The sequence below is a fragment of the Hippoglossus hippoglossus genome, chromosome 22 (assembly GCF_009819705.1).
Source record: "Hippoglossus hippoglossus isolate fHipHip1 chromosome 22, fHipHip1.pri, whole genome shotgun sequence".
Taxonomy (NCBI): domain Eukaryota; kingdom Metazoa; phylum Chordata; class Actinopteri; order Pleuronectiformes; family Pleuronectidae; genus Hippoglossus; species Hippoglossus hippoglossus.
This window is the reverse complement of record NC_047172.1, coordinates 16,413,902-16,432,141: the sequence shown is the minus strand read 5'-3', so window position 1 is coordinate 16,432,141 and position 18,240 is coordinate 16,413,902. Positions and strand designations below refer to the sequence as shown.

Below are 18,240 nucleotides of genomic sequence, written 5' to 3'. Positions count from 1 at the left end.
CTGCACAGCATGGAAATACTAAAACTATATTCTAGCCATCCCTTATTTTCTGAGTGTCTTTTTGCACTTTTAACTTGTAACCTTGTAAAACATATTAACGCAACTTTCTCCTGTCAGATGTTGTTGTAGTAGGCATCTGTTGCAGAAATTAAAGGCTTTTAGAACTTTTACATTTAAGTCAGATTTTAGGGAAATGTTACAATATTACAACTTTCAAAATTATTCAAATCAGATCTGATCTCAAAATTTAAACGGAGTAAACTAATTAAGAATGTGCGAATAATCAAATATACATATTATATTTCAGGCGTTTTACTTGAATGTTAATATATTCAGTTTTGATTAACAAAGTGATTCACTTTGAGGAGAGTTATGCACGTTGTGTGCGTTCATGGCCTGATAGCAAGACCTACACAAAACACCATTGTGAGGCTAAACAATAGGACCCACTGACTATATAAATGTGGTCTTTAAATAAAGACTGCCTTGTTTTTAGGAGAGCTAAATGTCATTTGGTAATTTTACAACAGGGGGCTTTACAGGGTTAAGGAAACATGCTTATATAAAGTAGAGTCTTATAGCAACGACATATGTGAACACCACGGGGACACAAGCCCGTTTGCTCACATATGGTCCAAATATTCACACCAGCATCAGAGTCTATACTAAAATTGGAAATCCAAACCAACTGTGCTGTGATTCTGCAGCCTTCTCATTGAGCTGCACTGGTGTAAATCTACTTCACTCAAGGATCCGCTTGGGTTTAAAGGAGGGATTAAGGCAATTCTCACAGGTTGTAACCATTTATCACATTCCACCCAAGCCAAACAGTAAAGGGCCGACTGTGTAGAAGTTTGCCTGAAGTATGGATTAGCTTTTTTTGTGTACTATACTTCATTCAATGTCTGTTTTTGCTTACGAACTAAAAGCTTTATTGCCCCTGAAGGAAAATTGCGTTTGCCCAATGAGCCTAGTAAAATGCAACACATAAAAACCAGACATGCCATTAAAACACTAAATATCAGCAGATTAAAAAAAAGGTCATAAGGTAAGAGTGTGTCTTTAAAAGAGGTCAAAGACCAGGTTCAGAGCATAAATCTGTCACTAGAGCCACGATGGGGCAGATGTTTGGTTTCACTATACATCTTTCTCTGGGATTTGGGGGATTCATAGCCAGTAAGATACTAAAATTGTCTCAGTGACTTAATGTGAGGTGTATATAGGGTAGAAGTCAGTAAAAATACATATAGAATCAAGAGAGTGCATATCTCAACCAAGGCCCAACAGTCCCCTTATGTAACCGCAGTTCCTGATTTGTATTTGGATCTCCACCATATTGCACACTCTCATAAAGTAATCAGTCCCCTAAACATGCTTGGTTTTTGTCATCAAGACCCATGAAATATTCTTTGAGAAATCAATGAAAATGCCATTATCTTGTCATGCTGAAGAAAATGAAAAAAAGAAAATCCTGGATCTATCCTTTAATCTAGATCTGGACCAAAATGCAATGGGGTTTTTCCCGGACCCATAACGCATCTTTCCACCAAGTTCAGTGGAAATCCGTCAAGTACTTTTTGCGTAATCTTGTTGCGTAAACTTTTTGCGTAAACCTTTTGCGTAATCTTTGTACAAACAAACTAACCAACAAACGGACAGCGGCATAAACAACCTCCTTGGTGCAGGTAATTCATTTTCATGGTACTCAGTATTTCAATATTGTTATTGTTACCTTCAAAGTAAAATCCCGCCTGTGTGAAATGACTGATTACTACAGTCAGAAAAGCAGTCACATTCAAGCGAACACGCTGTGAAATGTTTGCGTTGTAGAAAATGAAATATGCTGTGGACTGAACACAGTCGGTCAAAATCGTAGAAATCGCATTCAGAATTTATGATACGGCAGCTGGGATGATTTAAACGTGTGCATATGTCTGCAGGTCAGTCCACATTCCTCTGGCGTAGTGTTATGTGATGTGGCACAGGGGTAACGTGAGGCTTTATTTCACTCCAAATCACCTTACATTTTCTTTCCCTGTGCCGCATTCACGTCCCGAGTGTCTTACATCATGTGTAGACGTATATTAAACCCAAAAGTCAGACAGTTGATGGAAACTGTAGGAGAGCTGTAGAATAAACACATGGATTTAATATAGAGTATAAAAATGCTTTAATATGTTTTTTTATGTTTAAAATCAAACAATATATTCACAGTACAAATGAAATATATGGGTAGGTTTCCAAATACAGTATTTCCACATTAAACTCTTTTCAAAAATAACATAAAATAAAACCCACTGTAAATAGTAGAAGGTGAGTGTGCACTAAGCAAAAGAGCAACATGCTAAGCGTCTAAACGTTACAATCATTCGTCAAGAAAACATAAATTTCATATAGAACTTATAAACTGGATCCAGTGCATATCAATGTTTACATACTGTACTAAATTTCCCTCAATTCATTACTTTAATGTTTTTTTGGTTTAAAAAAAATCCACAAACGCAGACTACAATGAAAGGAAAGCAATGACTCCAAGAAATATGCAACTCAAGCTGTAGGTGGCGCTGTTTACCGAGCTAGACAGAAGAAGGGGGGAAGAAACGGTCACTGTGATTCCAGGTCTGCACAGATCACAGTCCGAACCACAGAAGAAGCAGGATTCCATGTTGTGAAGAAAGTCAGAGTTGTACGTTCGTACTGCTTTTCTCTCTAAGACGCAGAGGAAACAATCAAAATTATACTAGAAAATAATCAGAGAGTCACACTGTGTATATCACTGTAAAATCATACTGGTGTGTATATTGAGAGAGCTTGACTTTTGCTACAGTCCAACACAAAGGCTAAGCTGATTGTAGAGTGTGTTTACATATGCTGTAGTATCTTAGTTTTGATTATATTTAAGAAATCACATTTACATGGAACATGAAAAACCTGGATATTCTTATCTCTGTTACGTAATCACAACAGTTTCCTAGTTTTTGACAATGTGACTGTGTCTTGATTTCTCACAACGACCTCCAAAGCAACAGTATCCTGGAGTCTATTGGAGCACTCCAGGTAATATATACATGCATTGTTATAAACAAGTTCTCATCTAGCTCTCTGCAACCAGTATAAGCTGTTTACATGTGCAAAAATAACCAGGATACTTGGAAACCAGATTCTGCATTTGATTTCTTTTTCTTTCCAGGTCTGTGGCTTAAAGAACATTTACACATACTATGAAATTACAGCCGGAATGTGAAGTTGTACTCACGAGGTTCATAGTAGTCGTAAACCTGCACCACAGCGTCCTGCACATGGGCCACTTTGTGGTTTCTGATAACTGGAAGTCCGATGCAGACCTCTGACTTGTTGAGCTGCAAAGTGCCAGAAAAGTGATGATGACAAACTAATGTCTGTACACAAAAATGAACCTTAATCGGAATGTAATTTATCAATTTGTTAATGTTTGTTAAGATGACAAGCTTTTTATGAAACACACTTCTTTAATAAGAATAATAATACATCGCATTTAAATAGCGCTTTTCAAAGCTCTCAAAGACGCTTTACATATTGAAGGATAAAATAAGGAAACAATCAACATACTCTTTAATACTAAGAAAAAGATTAGAATGAGGTATACTAAGAAATATAAAAACATGGAGTCGGGGGGTTAAGCTGGGGAAGGCAAGTCTGAAGAGATGGGTTTTGAGGGATTTTTTTAATCATAGCAGTGTGGGGGCATTTTTAATGTGGGGTGGTAATGAGTTCCACAGAGAGCGGGCGGCGACTGGAAACGCCCTGTCACCCCAGGGTCGGTGCTTGGTCCTAGGGACCTGAAGGAGGTTGGCATCAGTAGATCTGAGGCGTCGGGTGGGGGTGTGCTGGTGGAGAATTTTGGAGAGGTAGGGGGGAGCCAGGTTGTTGAGGGTCTTGTATGTGGTGAGTAGCATTTTATAGATTTTACTGGGAGCCAGTGGAGGTCATGGAGAACTGGGGTGATGTGATCAGTTGAGCGGGCACTGGTAAGAAAGCGGAAGGCAGAGTTCTGGATATACTGGAGTTTGTAAAGGACTTTGTTTGTGGCACCAAAGTGTAAACTGTTGCAGTAGTCGAGTCTGGATGTTACAAATGCATGAATGAGTGTTTCTGCAGCAGAAGGTGAAAGTGAGGGTCGGAGGCGGCCGATGTTACAGAGGTGGAAGATGTGCTGTTTTGGTGATATGGTTGACATGGGGCAGGAATGAATCAAATACACAGAAAACACTATACATAACTTTTTAACTAGCCAATAGAAGTATATTCCTCGCAGTAAAGTAGGATCAAACCATGTTGGGAAATTAAAATGAATAAATACAGTTTTTGGTGGCTAGTCAAAAATGTCTTGAGGTTGGACTCACGACTCTGTATCTTTAAAATCCTTTACGGCTGTTGTACTTTTATGAGATTATCGGATTGTTCCAACAGCCGTGCTTTAGAAAAAGTATTTGTACAACTCAACTGAGCTCAAATGTTCCTGAAATTCTTATAGTATGACAAATGCCGATGAGACACTTACTGAATCCAGGTACAAGCTGATCTTCTCAGGCAGTATCTCCACCTTCCTGATGAGGTCCGTCAGGGCAGCGGCTCCAGGAGACAGCCTGAACCCACTGAGCATGCCCACCTCCAGTATGACCATACCTGTCTGAGATATCACCTGACTCTCCTTTAACCTGGAGAGCACGAAAACACAAGGTCATTTAAATTCAGGGTCTGGTGTTACTGGTGTAAATTTGCATGTAAACAAATCTGTGTTGGAGTACTGACCTCATGCATATAGACAGCAGCATGTGATTGTGCTCTTTGTCCTCAGCAACGTCAACATCTAATGAGAACGCGTCTTCGTCCCAGGCAGGTCTGACGTCCTGGGACAACGCTGAGCTCCTCACGTTGTAAAAGACGTTCATCTGGAGGGATTCATGCTCATGTTTAATAACATAGTGATGAAAGTGCACATTTAATATTACTTTACTACAGCAGTTCACACTGGTACTCCCCACAGTCACAAAACTAATATCGCTTATAGTCATGGAAAACAATTGAATCTCTGTATCTATTTACCTCTTTCTACATAAAAGTATTAAATGACAGATGGGTTATGAAGGGGATATGTGGCTGAGGTTATAACACTGAACATAGTGAAAACATTTACCTGTCACCACAGTCATCATCCACTCAGTGATATTATCTGGATTACTACATTATGTGTTCCAGATGGTAATTGCTGAGCGTCTATTATCCCCCAACATTAGTATTTAGCTGCATTGCTGTAGCATTGGGCCGGGGGAAGCTATCTGCACAGCTGCTGCGTTCAATTTATTCTGGTCATGCTCCGCTGGTGGAACTGAACTTCATGTCGAGCTGAGTAAATTGGAAGTATGGAAACAATCCTGTACTGCAGGGGGTAGTTTGGAGTTGTGGTGTGATATTTTCCTTTAACAGCAATGCTGTATACTGTACCTGAAATATGGCAAATCCTCTTCCCTCCATGTATACGTTTATGTTTAGATCCTGGTCCGCGTTAATCTAACAGGAAAGTAGAAAGCCCAGGCTGACAATAGCTCGGTAACTACAGCATCATGTGAAATATAAAAAATAACACACACAGGTTTATTACCTCTTGGCTTTGATACATCCGATAAGTCGTAGAGTTGATGCTAAACAGAGAACCGAACGAAGATGCTGGAGCGGATATGTTAAGTCTGAGGTCGATGGCGTTGGCTCCGCTGAATGCTGCGTAGTAAGACAGAGCCTGGAGGCCGACCACCGTGTCCTGAGGACGCACATCGGAAACAATCAATACTATATCATGATATATGCAAGAGATAATCAATATTGTATAAATTATATATACATGCAGGATACACATATACACGTGCACATACGGACACACACATATAATGGATAATCCATATTTCTTATAATATACATGCATATTTATATATACATGCATCTACAACATATACATAATCAATATATTTTATAATATATATATATGTATATACAATATAGACATACACAATTATACAGCTCCTATATTTTATGATATACACACAGACACACTACATATAAGTGTATGTGCATGTGTGTGTTTGTGTGTGCCTGTCATTTAATATGCTATTTTCACAAAGCTCAATACACAAATATATTTACAACAATGTTCAATTCTCCCCACTTACCTGATAATCGTCTTTTAGACCGAACCAACCCGTCACACAGTTAAACATCATCTACCTGAGTCACAGAATGAAGGTTTCTCGTCCCACCTGTGTCGTCCCGAAGCCTCCCAGATGATTGCTCTGCCTACTCAACCACTTCAGGAGTGCAAAGCCCTCGAGGAGGCTGGCACCCTTGAAAAGAGCCAGCAGCACGTAAGAGGCCATCTCGATCTGCGCCGAGTACGGCTGCCAGTCACGAGAGTTCAGGCCAGCAGAGGACGCCCACATCATAACTCCATCTTTGGGATAAAATGTTCCTACAGATTTATCATGCTGCTCATTGGAAAAAATATCTACATCGATCTACATGGTTGTCATAACAGATTTAAGATGGAATTTATTTTTAAGATGGATCTGGATAAAAGGAAATTTAAAACGCAGGAATGTTCTAGCAACTCACCAGATGGTCACGTTATACTTCTGTAAAACTAAACCAGGCTGCTTAGGGGCAGATATCAAATGTTTTCTGGTTGGTAACATAACAAGAAAATACTTGTTATTCAATAACAAGTATTTGGAATCCAACAAAAGGTTTTTTGTAACAAAACACAGACATGGGGTTTCACTAATGCTGCAGTTTCAGAGGATTTGATGCATCTTGTGCATCTCAAATATCAGTTTGAACCAGGACTGTTGCGAAGTTCCGATATTGATACAACATTTTATATTTTCGTTAAACAAACAGCCTTTGTTAAATTACCTGTGTAGTCGGCTCTCCCGGTGAGCTGGGACAGAGCAGTGGCAGCCGCCCGACTGTTGGCCAGAGCTAAAGCATATGTCACCAGACACAGGCTGTAGTTACTGAACACCTCACTGGACACTTTGTTCTCCAGGTACCTCGTGGCCAGGGACACGTTGGTTTTGTACATTTCCTTCACGAGGAACCAGAAGAAGAGATCATCAGTGTCTCCGCCTTTCTTCCCTCGTATACTTTACATGACACCGTCTCGACCGACATACCGCGTAGGTCTCATCCTCCAGCAGCGCAATCAGCACATAAGCGGTGAGCCCCACGGAACTGTTATCCAGTCCGCCCTGCATCTCCGTGTGGATCAACCTGCCCACCTCTCTGAACTCTCCCTGAGGCCCCTGGTGCTTCAAGAGCCAAGTAATGGCTTGAGTCAGGACACTGTTGTCTACCTGCATGTAGGGCTGAGCTTGGAGGAAGCACCGCAGCACGAAGGCTGTCAGCCTATGACGGAGAAGAAGAAGCAGCGGGAGGGAGATTACTTTCTGTGAACTTGATGTTTATCAACACAACAACACAATTAAGGGACTTTGGGGGCCCCATACAAAGGGGACCTGGGAGGACCAACATCAAACCAAACCGAACCAAGCCCACAGCCATTGCCAATTTTTTGGCAATGGCTGAAAATCGTGTGATTGATTACCTCTGTGAAGTAGGTTGTTTTCACCCCTGTCTGTTTTTCATCAACAGGACTACTCAGAAATTACTGGATGGATTTCCATGAAACTTGGTGGAAGGATTGGAAAGAGGCCATTTAAATTTTTTAAGCCCTGACAAAGGGGTGGATCACTTTCTTTAAAATAACGAGATAAGGCGTTTTTGTTACATTTTCACCAATTTCCAACAGAATAATTAATGGGTCTTGATGAAAATGAGGCACATTTAGGGAACTATCTATGAATGTGTGAAATGTGGTGTGGTTTGACTGATTTTAAGGGAAGATTTGTGCTCTACTGAGTGACATTCTAGTTTAATTCTACAAATCAAACCTTACTGACCCCTCGGTAACAACACCTCCGAGTGTCCTATCGTAAACCAGAAGCAAGGGAGCACTGCTTTCACCTCATCTACAATGAACCACCTGTCACTTGTGTAATTTCCAGGACACTAGAAACCCACCACGTGCTCCCAGAGGTGTCGCTGTCACCAAAAGCAGCGAAGGATCCATCTTCTCGTTGGAAGGACAGTTGTCGCTGATAACCTTACACCAAAAAATATAACATGATGATAAAACATGACATGTGAAGTGAAACTCAGCAACAAATCACTGAATTTCATACAGATAATTATCTTTATGAAGACGCCCTGTAGAGCCTAAGTAACGATTACACTTTATACAGTATGTACACAGTGTCGTTTACCATGAGTAATCCAGTAAGTCATGAAAATGCTACTCACCCTCCATCATGTAACCCAGAGCCCGTTTCCTGATCTCCTCATCATCCAGAGTTGACTTGTTCAGGTACTGGAGAACATAAACGCTCGGAGCAAAGTGGATCATGTTCTGCTCCCCACAGCCCTGAGGCAGCTGCACCAGAGAGTCCAGGTTACTGAAGGACAAGGCCAAGAGATCACCTGTGTGAAGGGAGGGAGGGAGCAATTAACTGTTGCACAACAACGTGTTCACTAACAAGTTTCAGGTGACAACTCCTCCATGTTAGTGGATGGGACATGGACCAAACTAGAAGCTCAAAGTTATTATCTCAATTTTTTGGAGAAGTTTGGTTTCAGTTATTATTTGATGCTATAAAAACAGGGTTAAAAATCATGATTGACGGCTGAGACTGACTTGCAATTGGTCAAGAATGGTGGGGCCTCAATATCCTGGCTCCACTCCACCATAATCACTATGCAAAAGCAAAAGATGGTAGCTCTTCGATCTGGGATATTTTAGCTTTGATTTTAGGTCTGAACTGAAATACAGCTGCTGCAGGAGGACTCAAGCCTCCATATGCTTTTGCGCTTCATTAAAGTACAATGAGAGGAAGTGGAGAGTCCTTATCCATAATTATATACAGCCTATGGCATGTACTGTAAAAGAACCACACTTTTGAAATGGCTTCTTGGAATCACAAGTCAGAAGAAACACAATCATAAAAACACCATCTCAAGCAGAGTCAAATACTCCATTTTGCACATTTGCTCAAAGTTTAATACTCAGAAACCACAAATTTGGCTCCAAATGAAGAAAAACCCGAAGCCTGCCTCTCTACCATGACGAACGCCCAACATCCCTCAACCTGAAAGGAGCACAGCCTGACAGCTGCTCTGAATCTGCCCACCATAACATTCCTGTTTGAGTTTCATTGTTTCCATTTCCCAACACACAGCACCTGAATGTTTTCAGGACTTTGATGCACAAACGCCCGAGCTCCACATCCAAACACTTAGGAAAATACGAGCACATATTACCCATGCCTAATTGACCTAAAGTAAACACAACATGCACTCAGATGGAACAGCCAATGGCCCAACAGGGAAAGACAAATGATAGACGTACCAACCAGTGCCACATGGGCCTTCTGGCTGTCCGGCACCACATCTGGTGGGAAGGAGAAGGAAACGGATCTGGAGTGGTTGTGCCTCTCTGGTGCCAGCTCCAGGAACAGGGTCTGTGAGTACGACTGTTCCACTCCCTCAGGCTTCAGAAACAGGAAAGTTCACCGTTATCATGGGATTAACCATATGCCACGTAGCATGTTGTATATTATACTGCATCCATCCCCCTAAACAACATCTATAGTATCCTCGATTTCAATCGCGTTATACCTTCACATGCACTCTCCAGACCAGGCTGTCTGAGGCCTCTGCAGATACGGCGTCCACAGATATTTCAATCTCACCCAGAGCTACTGGCCTGATGGGGAACCAGGCTGAAGCAGAGACATGACTCCCTAAGGTGAGTTTCTGGGCATTTACCACAGAGACATCGCCTCGATCTCCCAGGACAAACTTGAAGGCGGCACTCTGTGCAAGCAGCACGATCACCTGCAGAGAGAAACATATGGGAGCTAAGCAAAAACCTTTTAGACATCAAATCAATCAAGCAAACAAACTTTACTTCTATAGCACCTTTCAAACAATTCAAATGCAACTCAAAGTGCTTTACAAGTGAGTTAAAAACATTCAGATTCAGAGACCAAAGCATATCAAAGCAATCGATAACAAAAAATAATAAGGATAAAATATAAAAAATAATGAAAGCTAAAATTATGAAACCCTTAATAAAAAGACAGGCTAAATAGGTGGGTTTTAATTTACAATTTAAAATATCAACATTTAGGATCCGAGGGAGCTTCGCTGTTCATAAACAACAATCATCCCTGATAAGAAGTCTGATGTACAGTAAGTCCATGTAGCGCCTGATGAACTTTTATTTTAAAATCAAAACAGAAACTAACAGGTAACAAATGTCAAGATGTAAAAAAAAATGTTGTAATGAAACTTGACAGTCATACATGTTTATTATTGGAAGATAATTTTAGATGGTCGGTTAGGCAAGTTCTTGGACTTGTGAAGGAGTTAAATAATACTTTGTCCATCAATTATCTGTACTGCTTTTATTTCAGCCTGAATATCCCACAGATTTATTCATTCAGACCTCCAAGTCCTGCTCTAAATGGTTGATGATGTCGACCTCGAGCACCATCTCCTCTCCCCTGATGAGGTACGACGGGACATTCAGAGACAAGGAGAAATCTTTGGACACACTCATCTGTAAACAAGAGGACACAGATACAATTGAAGCAATTTTGGCTAAAAATAATACAAAAAATAAAAGAGACCACAATTCAAATATCTATTTTTAATATTGCTATTTAAGAAAACGATATTGCGGTAATATAATAATATAATTTTTTTTTTTTTTTTTTTTTTTAAATCGCCTGGCCCTAGAAGGATCTGAAAACTAGATTGCAAAAATCTCTTCCTGTATCTCCTGTTCAGCAGAGACAAAAGCACTAAGGCAACTTTGAGAAAGAAAACAAAACAATAGTTGGAAAATACCCGACAATTGAGAAATATCCCGAGGACACAATGGCACATAGTGAGTATTTAGTTACCTTTAGTGGCACAGGAGTGAAGCCCAAACCCAGATTGTCTGACATGACCAGGGCTACAGCTCCTAAAGCAGGAACACCATCTGGCACTGTGATTTTCACACTCGTCCAATTTGTATCACTGAGGGAAATGACAGGAGGAAAGAATGACACGGTATTTATATATGAACATAAATCACTCCGTTTAATCTACCTAACCCTAAATACTGTGTCAGTACTCACCTGACAATAGTGTCTAACCAAAGCAAGGATTCAGTGGCATCCATCCAGTGGCTCCAGTACTTCTCCACCAATAGGACGTCGCCTTTTGAAACCCCTCCCCACAAAAGAGAGAGAGGAGATCTGAATAAGCCCAGACTGTATTTATATCTAAGACTGGAGGTTAAATCAGCTTTTACTGAATTTGTGGAACCAACTTACTTTGCTATTTTTGTTCTTTTATCTCTATTATTGTATTACCATTATTATTAATGTACCTCTTTCTGTATTTAACCATTTGTTTTCTTGTTGTGCAGCACTTTGTACTGTAAGTGCTCAATAACTACAGTTATTTGTTATTTTGCAATTTAATTTTCACAAATTATTTATGTATTATATCTTTTTAATATCCTCCTATTTTATATAATTTCATATCATTTGTCAAATCATGAATGTGTCATCTACATTTGCTTTTTCTCTGGAAGCACACTGAGTCTATGCTTGCCATATGAAATGTTCTATAAACGGTAAATAAACTTGACTTATTTATTATCCTACCATTCTGAGGTCCATCAGGCTGCTTTTGCTTGTACAGTGTGGCATTAGTCAACATCCAAATATGACATTCCTGTAACGTGAAAGACACCAAAAATACAATAAAATGTATACATTAATTATCAGCTGCAAAACAATACAACTGTAGAGATAATCTTTAGATGATGACCACCATTAACGCCTGTACTTAGACGTCCATCAGATGATGTATCGTTAGAGACTAAGAAAAGTAGGTCAAGTCTTGGCAGGTGATGTAAGGTGTAAAAGAGTGTCAGCTCAGGCCAGAGGAGATTTCGGTTTATAAACGGTTTGTTCAAGCCGATACAATTTAGAGCTTTGGAGACGAGGAAAGTTCATCTTTAAGACGAGCCACAGCGGTGAAGGCTTTGTCTCCTCCATCCTGCATCCGTCAATACCCCCTCAGGCCACGCAGCCAACACACTAGAGTTACCAGCTCTTAGAAACGGCAGAGTCATGGCCTAACAAAGCACACAGATAGGTTACATCCAGACCAACTGGTTTAGTGGTCACACACTAAATACAGTATCTCACTGGGAAAACTGTGTCTTTACAACAGATTAAGGTGAGTGTAAGACCAGTGTATAGTAATTAACTGTGAAGCAAATCTGACCGAATCTGAACAGGTGACTTTGTGAAGGAGGTTCTCAGAAGATCAAGTTTCAGAGATTATGTATTTGTCTCTTTTGACAATGGAGCTTCTGGGTTCAAGTGACTTTAAATCACCGATCAGTGTTAAGAAGAGCAAAAAAAGAGCTTTAAAGCAACACTAGGTTGTTCTTATACCTTAAAATAACGGCTTCAAATTACTATTACAGACACCCCATTGCACACCCACTACCAGAGCCGGACTTAGCAGCTAGCTATATCTCAGTGTGGACATAATGGCAGAGCTACAAAGGAAACTAAAAGCTAAAAGAGTCAACTTTATCTTGTTTGCTATGTCTTGTGGTGTTCTGCTTGCTTGATGCTGGGCTGTGTAAGTGTAGGTTGTCGGCTTGTTAGTTTACCATCAGACCCCAGGTAAACCCATTTCAATAGGTGTAGCTGGCAAGTTAGCCAAATAGCGATAACTGCGCCAGCTACTTGCTTGCTGTGTTTTCGCTGAACTAAAACACTTATTCTTCTCTATTCTGTACTTCTTCTGCTTTACTTTTTACTCCAGTGTCACGACAAATAAAACTAACCCGCCGTTTGTGCAAAATTTCGACCTTGTCAGAGGTTCTGAGTTAGCCAGTTGTCAACAAACACAAATGTCCAGGTGCACTGGGAAGCTCAGACCCCAACCCGGATTTACGACAGCGAATTTCACATCCCACCTGTAGGGGGAGCCCGAGTATAGCCGAGAGTGAATCTTGCTAAAGCTTAAGAACTACCGTACCTGCTTCACTTTAAAGTCCAGGTCATCCTCTGGAGTGTTGTCGTCATGCATCCCCATTACCGCAATTCCAACATGGGACCTGGGTTCAACAGCAGTGACGGAGAGTGAAACCTGCTCACCTGGCCGAGCCTCGTCACTGCTCCAGTTGAGAGAGACCTGCCGAAAGAGAAACACGCAATCACAGGCATGTCCAGAAGAATTGTCCACCAATTGTCCACCAATAGTGATAGCACAATAAATGAAAGTACATGGCTGTGTTGGCTGATGGGTACGTGTGCTGCGTCACTGGCGACCTCTCCATCAGAGAGGACGCAGTAGACGGTGATGCAGGCCTCAGGTGACCAGGCCAGTGCTGGGGTCAGAGAGAAAGAGGAGGAATTCTTTGTTCCAGCCGCGAGCACCTGACCTCTGGCGCTCACCTGGAAGTACAACAATATAAGAGAAGCTTTTCACACAGAGAAATGATGAGCACAGTGATGTCTCATAATGATCTATACACCAGCATCCATTGTGGTGTGGTATTTGCAGGCTTCACTGTGATTAATGTGATGGTTGGAGCTATAAAGAGAAAATTCAACAATAATTGCATCAGGGCTTGAAGATCCATAAAGATAATTGAAATGTAAATATATAAAGGCCAATATGAAAATGTACTGATACTGATACCAGCATTTGTAAATGCCTCTGATACTGCTGAAAATGCCGGTTTGGGCATCAGAAAGTACTCTAATCTATGTGCTAATCCAATACCACGTATTTAAAGTATATTAGTTTCACCAAGATTAAACAGCAAATTTCTTTTAGAGGATACAACTTCTTCAGCGCTCAAAAACAGCGAAGAAGAAGTGTAGCATTAGCCAGAGCTAGCTTAAATGTCAGCAACGTTTAAATTCACAGATATCGCACTGGTACTCGGTTTCTACATTTAATACATTTGACTAAACATACCACAAAGTGAAGCGCAGTGGGTTTAAAGGTGCTCTCCACTTCTATTTGAAGAGCCGATCCAACCTGAAAGTTAAATATATTCCATGAAACATAACGTAACACAATCATCTATGTAACAGTCTTTGGGCACAAAGCGACAAAACACATGTTTATGGTTACCTGTGCAGGTAAGGCAGTGATTGGGGTGATCTGAATATATGAACCACTGGGAGAAACATAGTTGTTGTAGATCTTCAGAGTCTCCTCACTGGACTGGAATCTGGCCTGAACATATACACATTATATACACAAATATATGAACTGTTATATATAAATGTTATATAAATATAAACTCAAATACTAATTTTAGTCTTTGGAAAAGGCGCCATCTATCTTTTTAGATTTTATGCTTTTTTTTCTCCTCAGACAGAGGAAAATAAACCTCACTTATTCAAATTTGTTTCTGAACATGTGTAACGAAACTACTCATCTTACGTACAACGAAACCGCCGAACGCCACTTTTCCCTGCAGGACCAACATTCCAGGTGTTATAAATCAAAATAAATACTCACCCGAATAAAAAGCATCGCCACTTGAGCTCGTAACTCAAGCTTAATGTGGACGTCCCCGTCCTCGGGCACTGGTGCCGTCAGAGTTGTGGTCTTGGTCGAGTTCAGCGCTGGCGTTCTCTGATCGACCTCAAACACAGCCAAGTGTGTTCGATCCTGCGAGCTCAGGGGCTTTCTGTCATATCTAGTGATCCTAAGCTGAGGAATAAAGAGGTTCAGCTCTTAGCTTCATGAAAACAGCTGCTACATGAATAGAGTGATAATAATAATTCACTCACTTTTGTAGCGAAGTGTAAAGATGGTCTGAGGGACGATGGGATATCATGGAAGGTGAGCTGGTATTTGTTCCTCACCAGGTGGACTTCAACCGATTTGTTCACTTTAGATCCTAAGGTGATGAGATGATATCAGTCAATGGCTTGAAAACAGGGAATTAAGTATCCCATCAACTAACGCTGTTTTTAAATCCATCTCACCTTTAGAGTTGCTGGTAACACAGACGGCAACGTGCACTCGGGTATCGCTGCTTCTTCCTGATGAAGCGTGGAGGGTTTTAACTTGATCTTTGCTGAAGAAAAACTGTGTTGACCCATAGATCTGAAAAAGAAAAAACAAAGATCAGACGTCAGCTAATGTCATTAAGTATGTAATTGCTTGAATTGTAGAAGGTGGATAAAAACACAGGAAGTGGACTGTTGGCGTATATTTACTTCATAAATGAACTACAAGGACAATAAACCCTCACCTCTTTGGTTTGAGTCAACTTGTCCTCAGAAGCTGCAGGCATCGTTTCAGGTGCCAGAGAGACAGAGACAGATAAAGTCCCCTGTACAGGTTGTCCACTGGGGTATCTAAAGAAACAAAAACCCTTCACATTATTAATGTACGTGTAAATTGCAGATGTGATATTATTGATTATTGGCAATGATCATAATTGAACCCACAGTGCTCTGACTGATCCTGAGATGTCGTCTCCAACGAGGACCCGTGACGGCATCTTTAGCATCACTTCGAAATGAGGACTCTCTGCTACAACAAGTAACGATGCAGTAAAGTAAAGGATCAGGCAGTAATTAAAAGACGGGCTTACATATTTGTGAGTTTATCTTTGGACATTGGAATACATTTTGCTGGGTGTAACCATTGTTGCCATTTAAAGATGCCTTTAAAACATGCTTTAAAGGGATAGTTCACCCAAAAATGTAAATTCAACCATTATCTAACCACCACTATGCCGATGGAGGGGTGGGTGAAGTGATTGAGTCCACAAAACTCTTTTGGAGAAGGTGAACATGGCTCCGGAGCAGGCTAACAGAGGACATTTAGACTAAGAACATGGTGTAAATGATGCTGTTTCGGGGCTTACGGACACTTGGATGTAACCACAGGAGCAGTATGGAGGCATTTTATGTATTTTTCTGTTACGTTTGAAGAATGGTCACCATTCACTTCAATTGTATTGGAGTTGGCTGCAACACTGTTTACCCCTGAAACTCCAAAACTGTTTTGCGGACTCAAACGCTTAACCCACCCCTCCATCAGCATAGGGGTGAGTAGATAATGAGGTGAACTATCCCTTTAAATCAAAGCAAATGGGAACAGAGTATTCTGTTGGTGCAGTGTGTCCATGCTGAGCTGCAGAGGAAGGACACCAACAAATAGAGGGCTTGGTATTTTTAAGCAGTGCTGGATCTAGGACTTTTCTAAATCGGGGTTCATAAATGGGCTTTAAATATATTTAGACAATTGTTTCTTGTTCAAGCACATTGTGTACTTTATAAACGCTTAGAAAATAAAAAATTCTTGAAATTTCATATAGTAGTAGGTGACTGCTGACAGGACAGGGGCCCTTCAGGGTCAATCAGATTTCAGCTGATGTTCCATGCCCTTGGCCCCGCCCCCTGCTTTTGAGGCTTTAACTTTGAAAACTGTACTGGAAGTGGAATCTTTAGGAAGAGGTCTCATCGGTGGGAAGAGTGGGTGGTAGGCTGGCATGTATACAATGGTCAATGACCCTCTCAATGTACAGTGCACATATGCATGTCACTGTTGTTTGAAGAAAGATAATGTGAACCAATGTATTTAAGCTTATTTTCAAAAAAGATATGGCAACAAAAACAAAGGTCTGTTACCATGATGCTCCACAGAGAACGTTTTCTCTTTAGGCACCCCCTGTAGTAAAGACAACATGAGGTTACATTTTTCAGTCTTTTAAAAATAAAATACGAAAGTAAGTCAAACAAAAAAATCAACCATACATTCACTGTTGTTATGAACGTCCACTGTCCAAGAGGAGCCGTGTGCGTTAAACTGAATTCCTGCAACACAATCCCCAGATTCCCTGTGGACTTCCACCTGTCCACGACATCCCCACTGGGATCCTGCATGAGACAGAGGGACGTCGGTCAGACTTCCCACGGCGAAACAATGCCGGGCTAAATAAAAAATCTATTCAGCTCCTGTGGCTTTGTCCTTTCACACACATGACAGAAACCTACCTGTACAGCGATATCCACTGTGCCTTTGTATGGACGGTTATCCAACTGGACTGAAACAATCCTGACTCGGATGTTGTCACCTGGTTGGTAGCGTGATTTGTCCATTTGGATAAAGACGGAGACGTTCTTCAGGTTGAAGCTGAGGGTGGTGGTGTTGGTGAAAATGACATTGTCACCCCTGTAGCCTCTCACGGTCAGGTTAAAGAGGGAATTGTGGGATATAGAGCCAGGAATCTGGAGCGAGTGCATAAGAATCATTAGAAATCTGTGACGATAGGCTAAGAAATCTTTACTGGCATCTTGGAAAGAAATACCAGAGATTTTCTGAGAGAAGAAAGAATAAGGTAAAGAAGAAATATACTCACCGGAGGCAGTGTGAGGACCCGGGTCAGACCTTTAAAAACAGAATGGAGCTTCAGCTCTCAGAGAAGTCAAAAATCATTTTGTCTATCAACTCTAAATTTCTGGAACTGCAGTATCACCTCCTTGGAAGTCCTCTGTTTGAGCCACTTTGGTGTCGCCATGTGCCAATTCAGCCATCACCCTGCCAGGGAGGTCTGATAGAACCGTGACAGCCAAGGATGTCGGTGTCCCAGCATGCAACACATCTGGACCCGAGATCAAATACAACGTCCTGATAGGAGGGAAGACATCCATTAGTCAGACAAGTTGGTTCAACTGAATCAATATATAAAATATGAATGTTCTTGCTTTTACAACAAACTGCACCACTCACCTGGTTGAAACCTGAGTCGAAACAGGCACAGCAGAATACACAACTCCCAAACACACAACCAGGGTCCAAATCCAACCCATGATTCCGTTCCCCCTTCTCCGTTGCACGTCCTCCAACTTTCGGAACTGACGGGCCACCACAAGCTCGGGCAAGTTCAACTGACCTGGACTCCTCCTCCTGTCCTCACACCGGTGTCCCTCATATGCTCACACACCCACCAGCATGCATACTCATACCATCACACTTATAATTCTTTGTCACACACAATGGAGAAGTGGAGTTGGGGAGGGGGGGTGGTGTTCACACCAG

At 41.1% G+C, this 18,240-nt stretch overlaps 1 protein-coding gene across 1 annotated transcript; it reads right to left on the bottom strand.

Moving 5' to 3' along the window:
- Positions 1-2,339: 2,339 nt before the first annotated feature.
- Positions 2,340-18,055, bottom strand: LOC117756067 (CD109 antigen-like). The gene is made up of 32 exons (XM_034576369.1): positions 17,932-18,055; positions 17,678-17,829; positions 17,561-17,589; positions 17,196-17,429; positions 16,956-17,078; positions 16,817-16,869; positions 15,642-15,719; positions 15,443-15,548; positions 15,174-15,294; positions 14,976-15,085; positions 14,701-14,895; positions 14,308-14,412; positions 14,149-14,211; positions 13,449-13,619; positions 13,201-13,356; positions 11,805-11,874; positions 11,271-11,364; positions 11,052-11,169; positions 10,592-10,705; positions 9,760-9,978; positions 9,491-9,632; positions 8,389-8,565; positions 8,110-8,191; positions 7,203-7,434; positions 6,943-7,114; positions 6,291-6,481; positions 5,642-5,797; positions 5,485-5,550; positions 4,792-4,931; positions 4,541-4,697; positions 3,257-3,359; positions 2,340-2,709 (listed from the first exon to the last, which is right to left on the bottom strand). The coding sequence occupies exons 1-32, from the start codon at positions 18,009-18,011 to the stop codon at positions 2,507-2,509; spliced, it is 4,212 nt and encodes a 1,403-aa protein (XP_034432260.1). The 5' UTR covers positions 18,012-18,055; the 3' UTR covers positions 2,340-2,506.
- Positions 18,056-18,240: the final 185 nt, after the last annotated feature.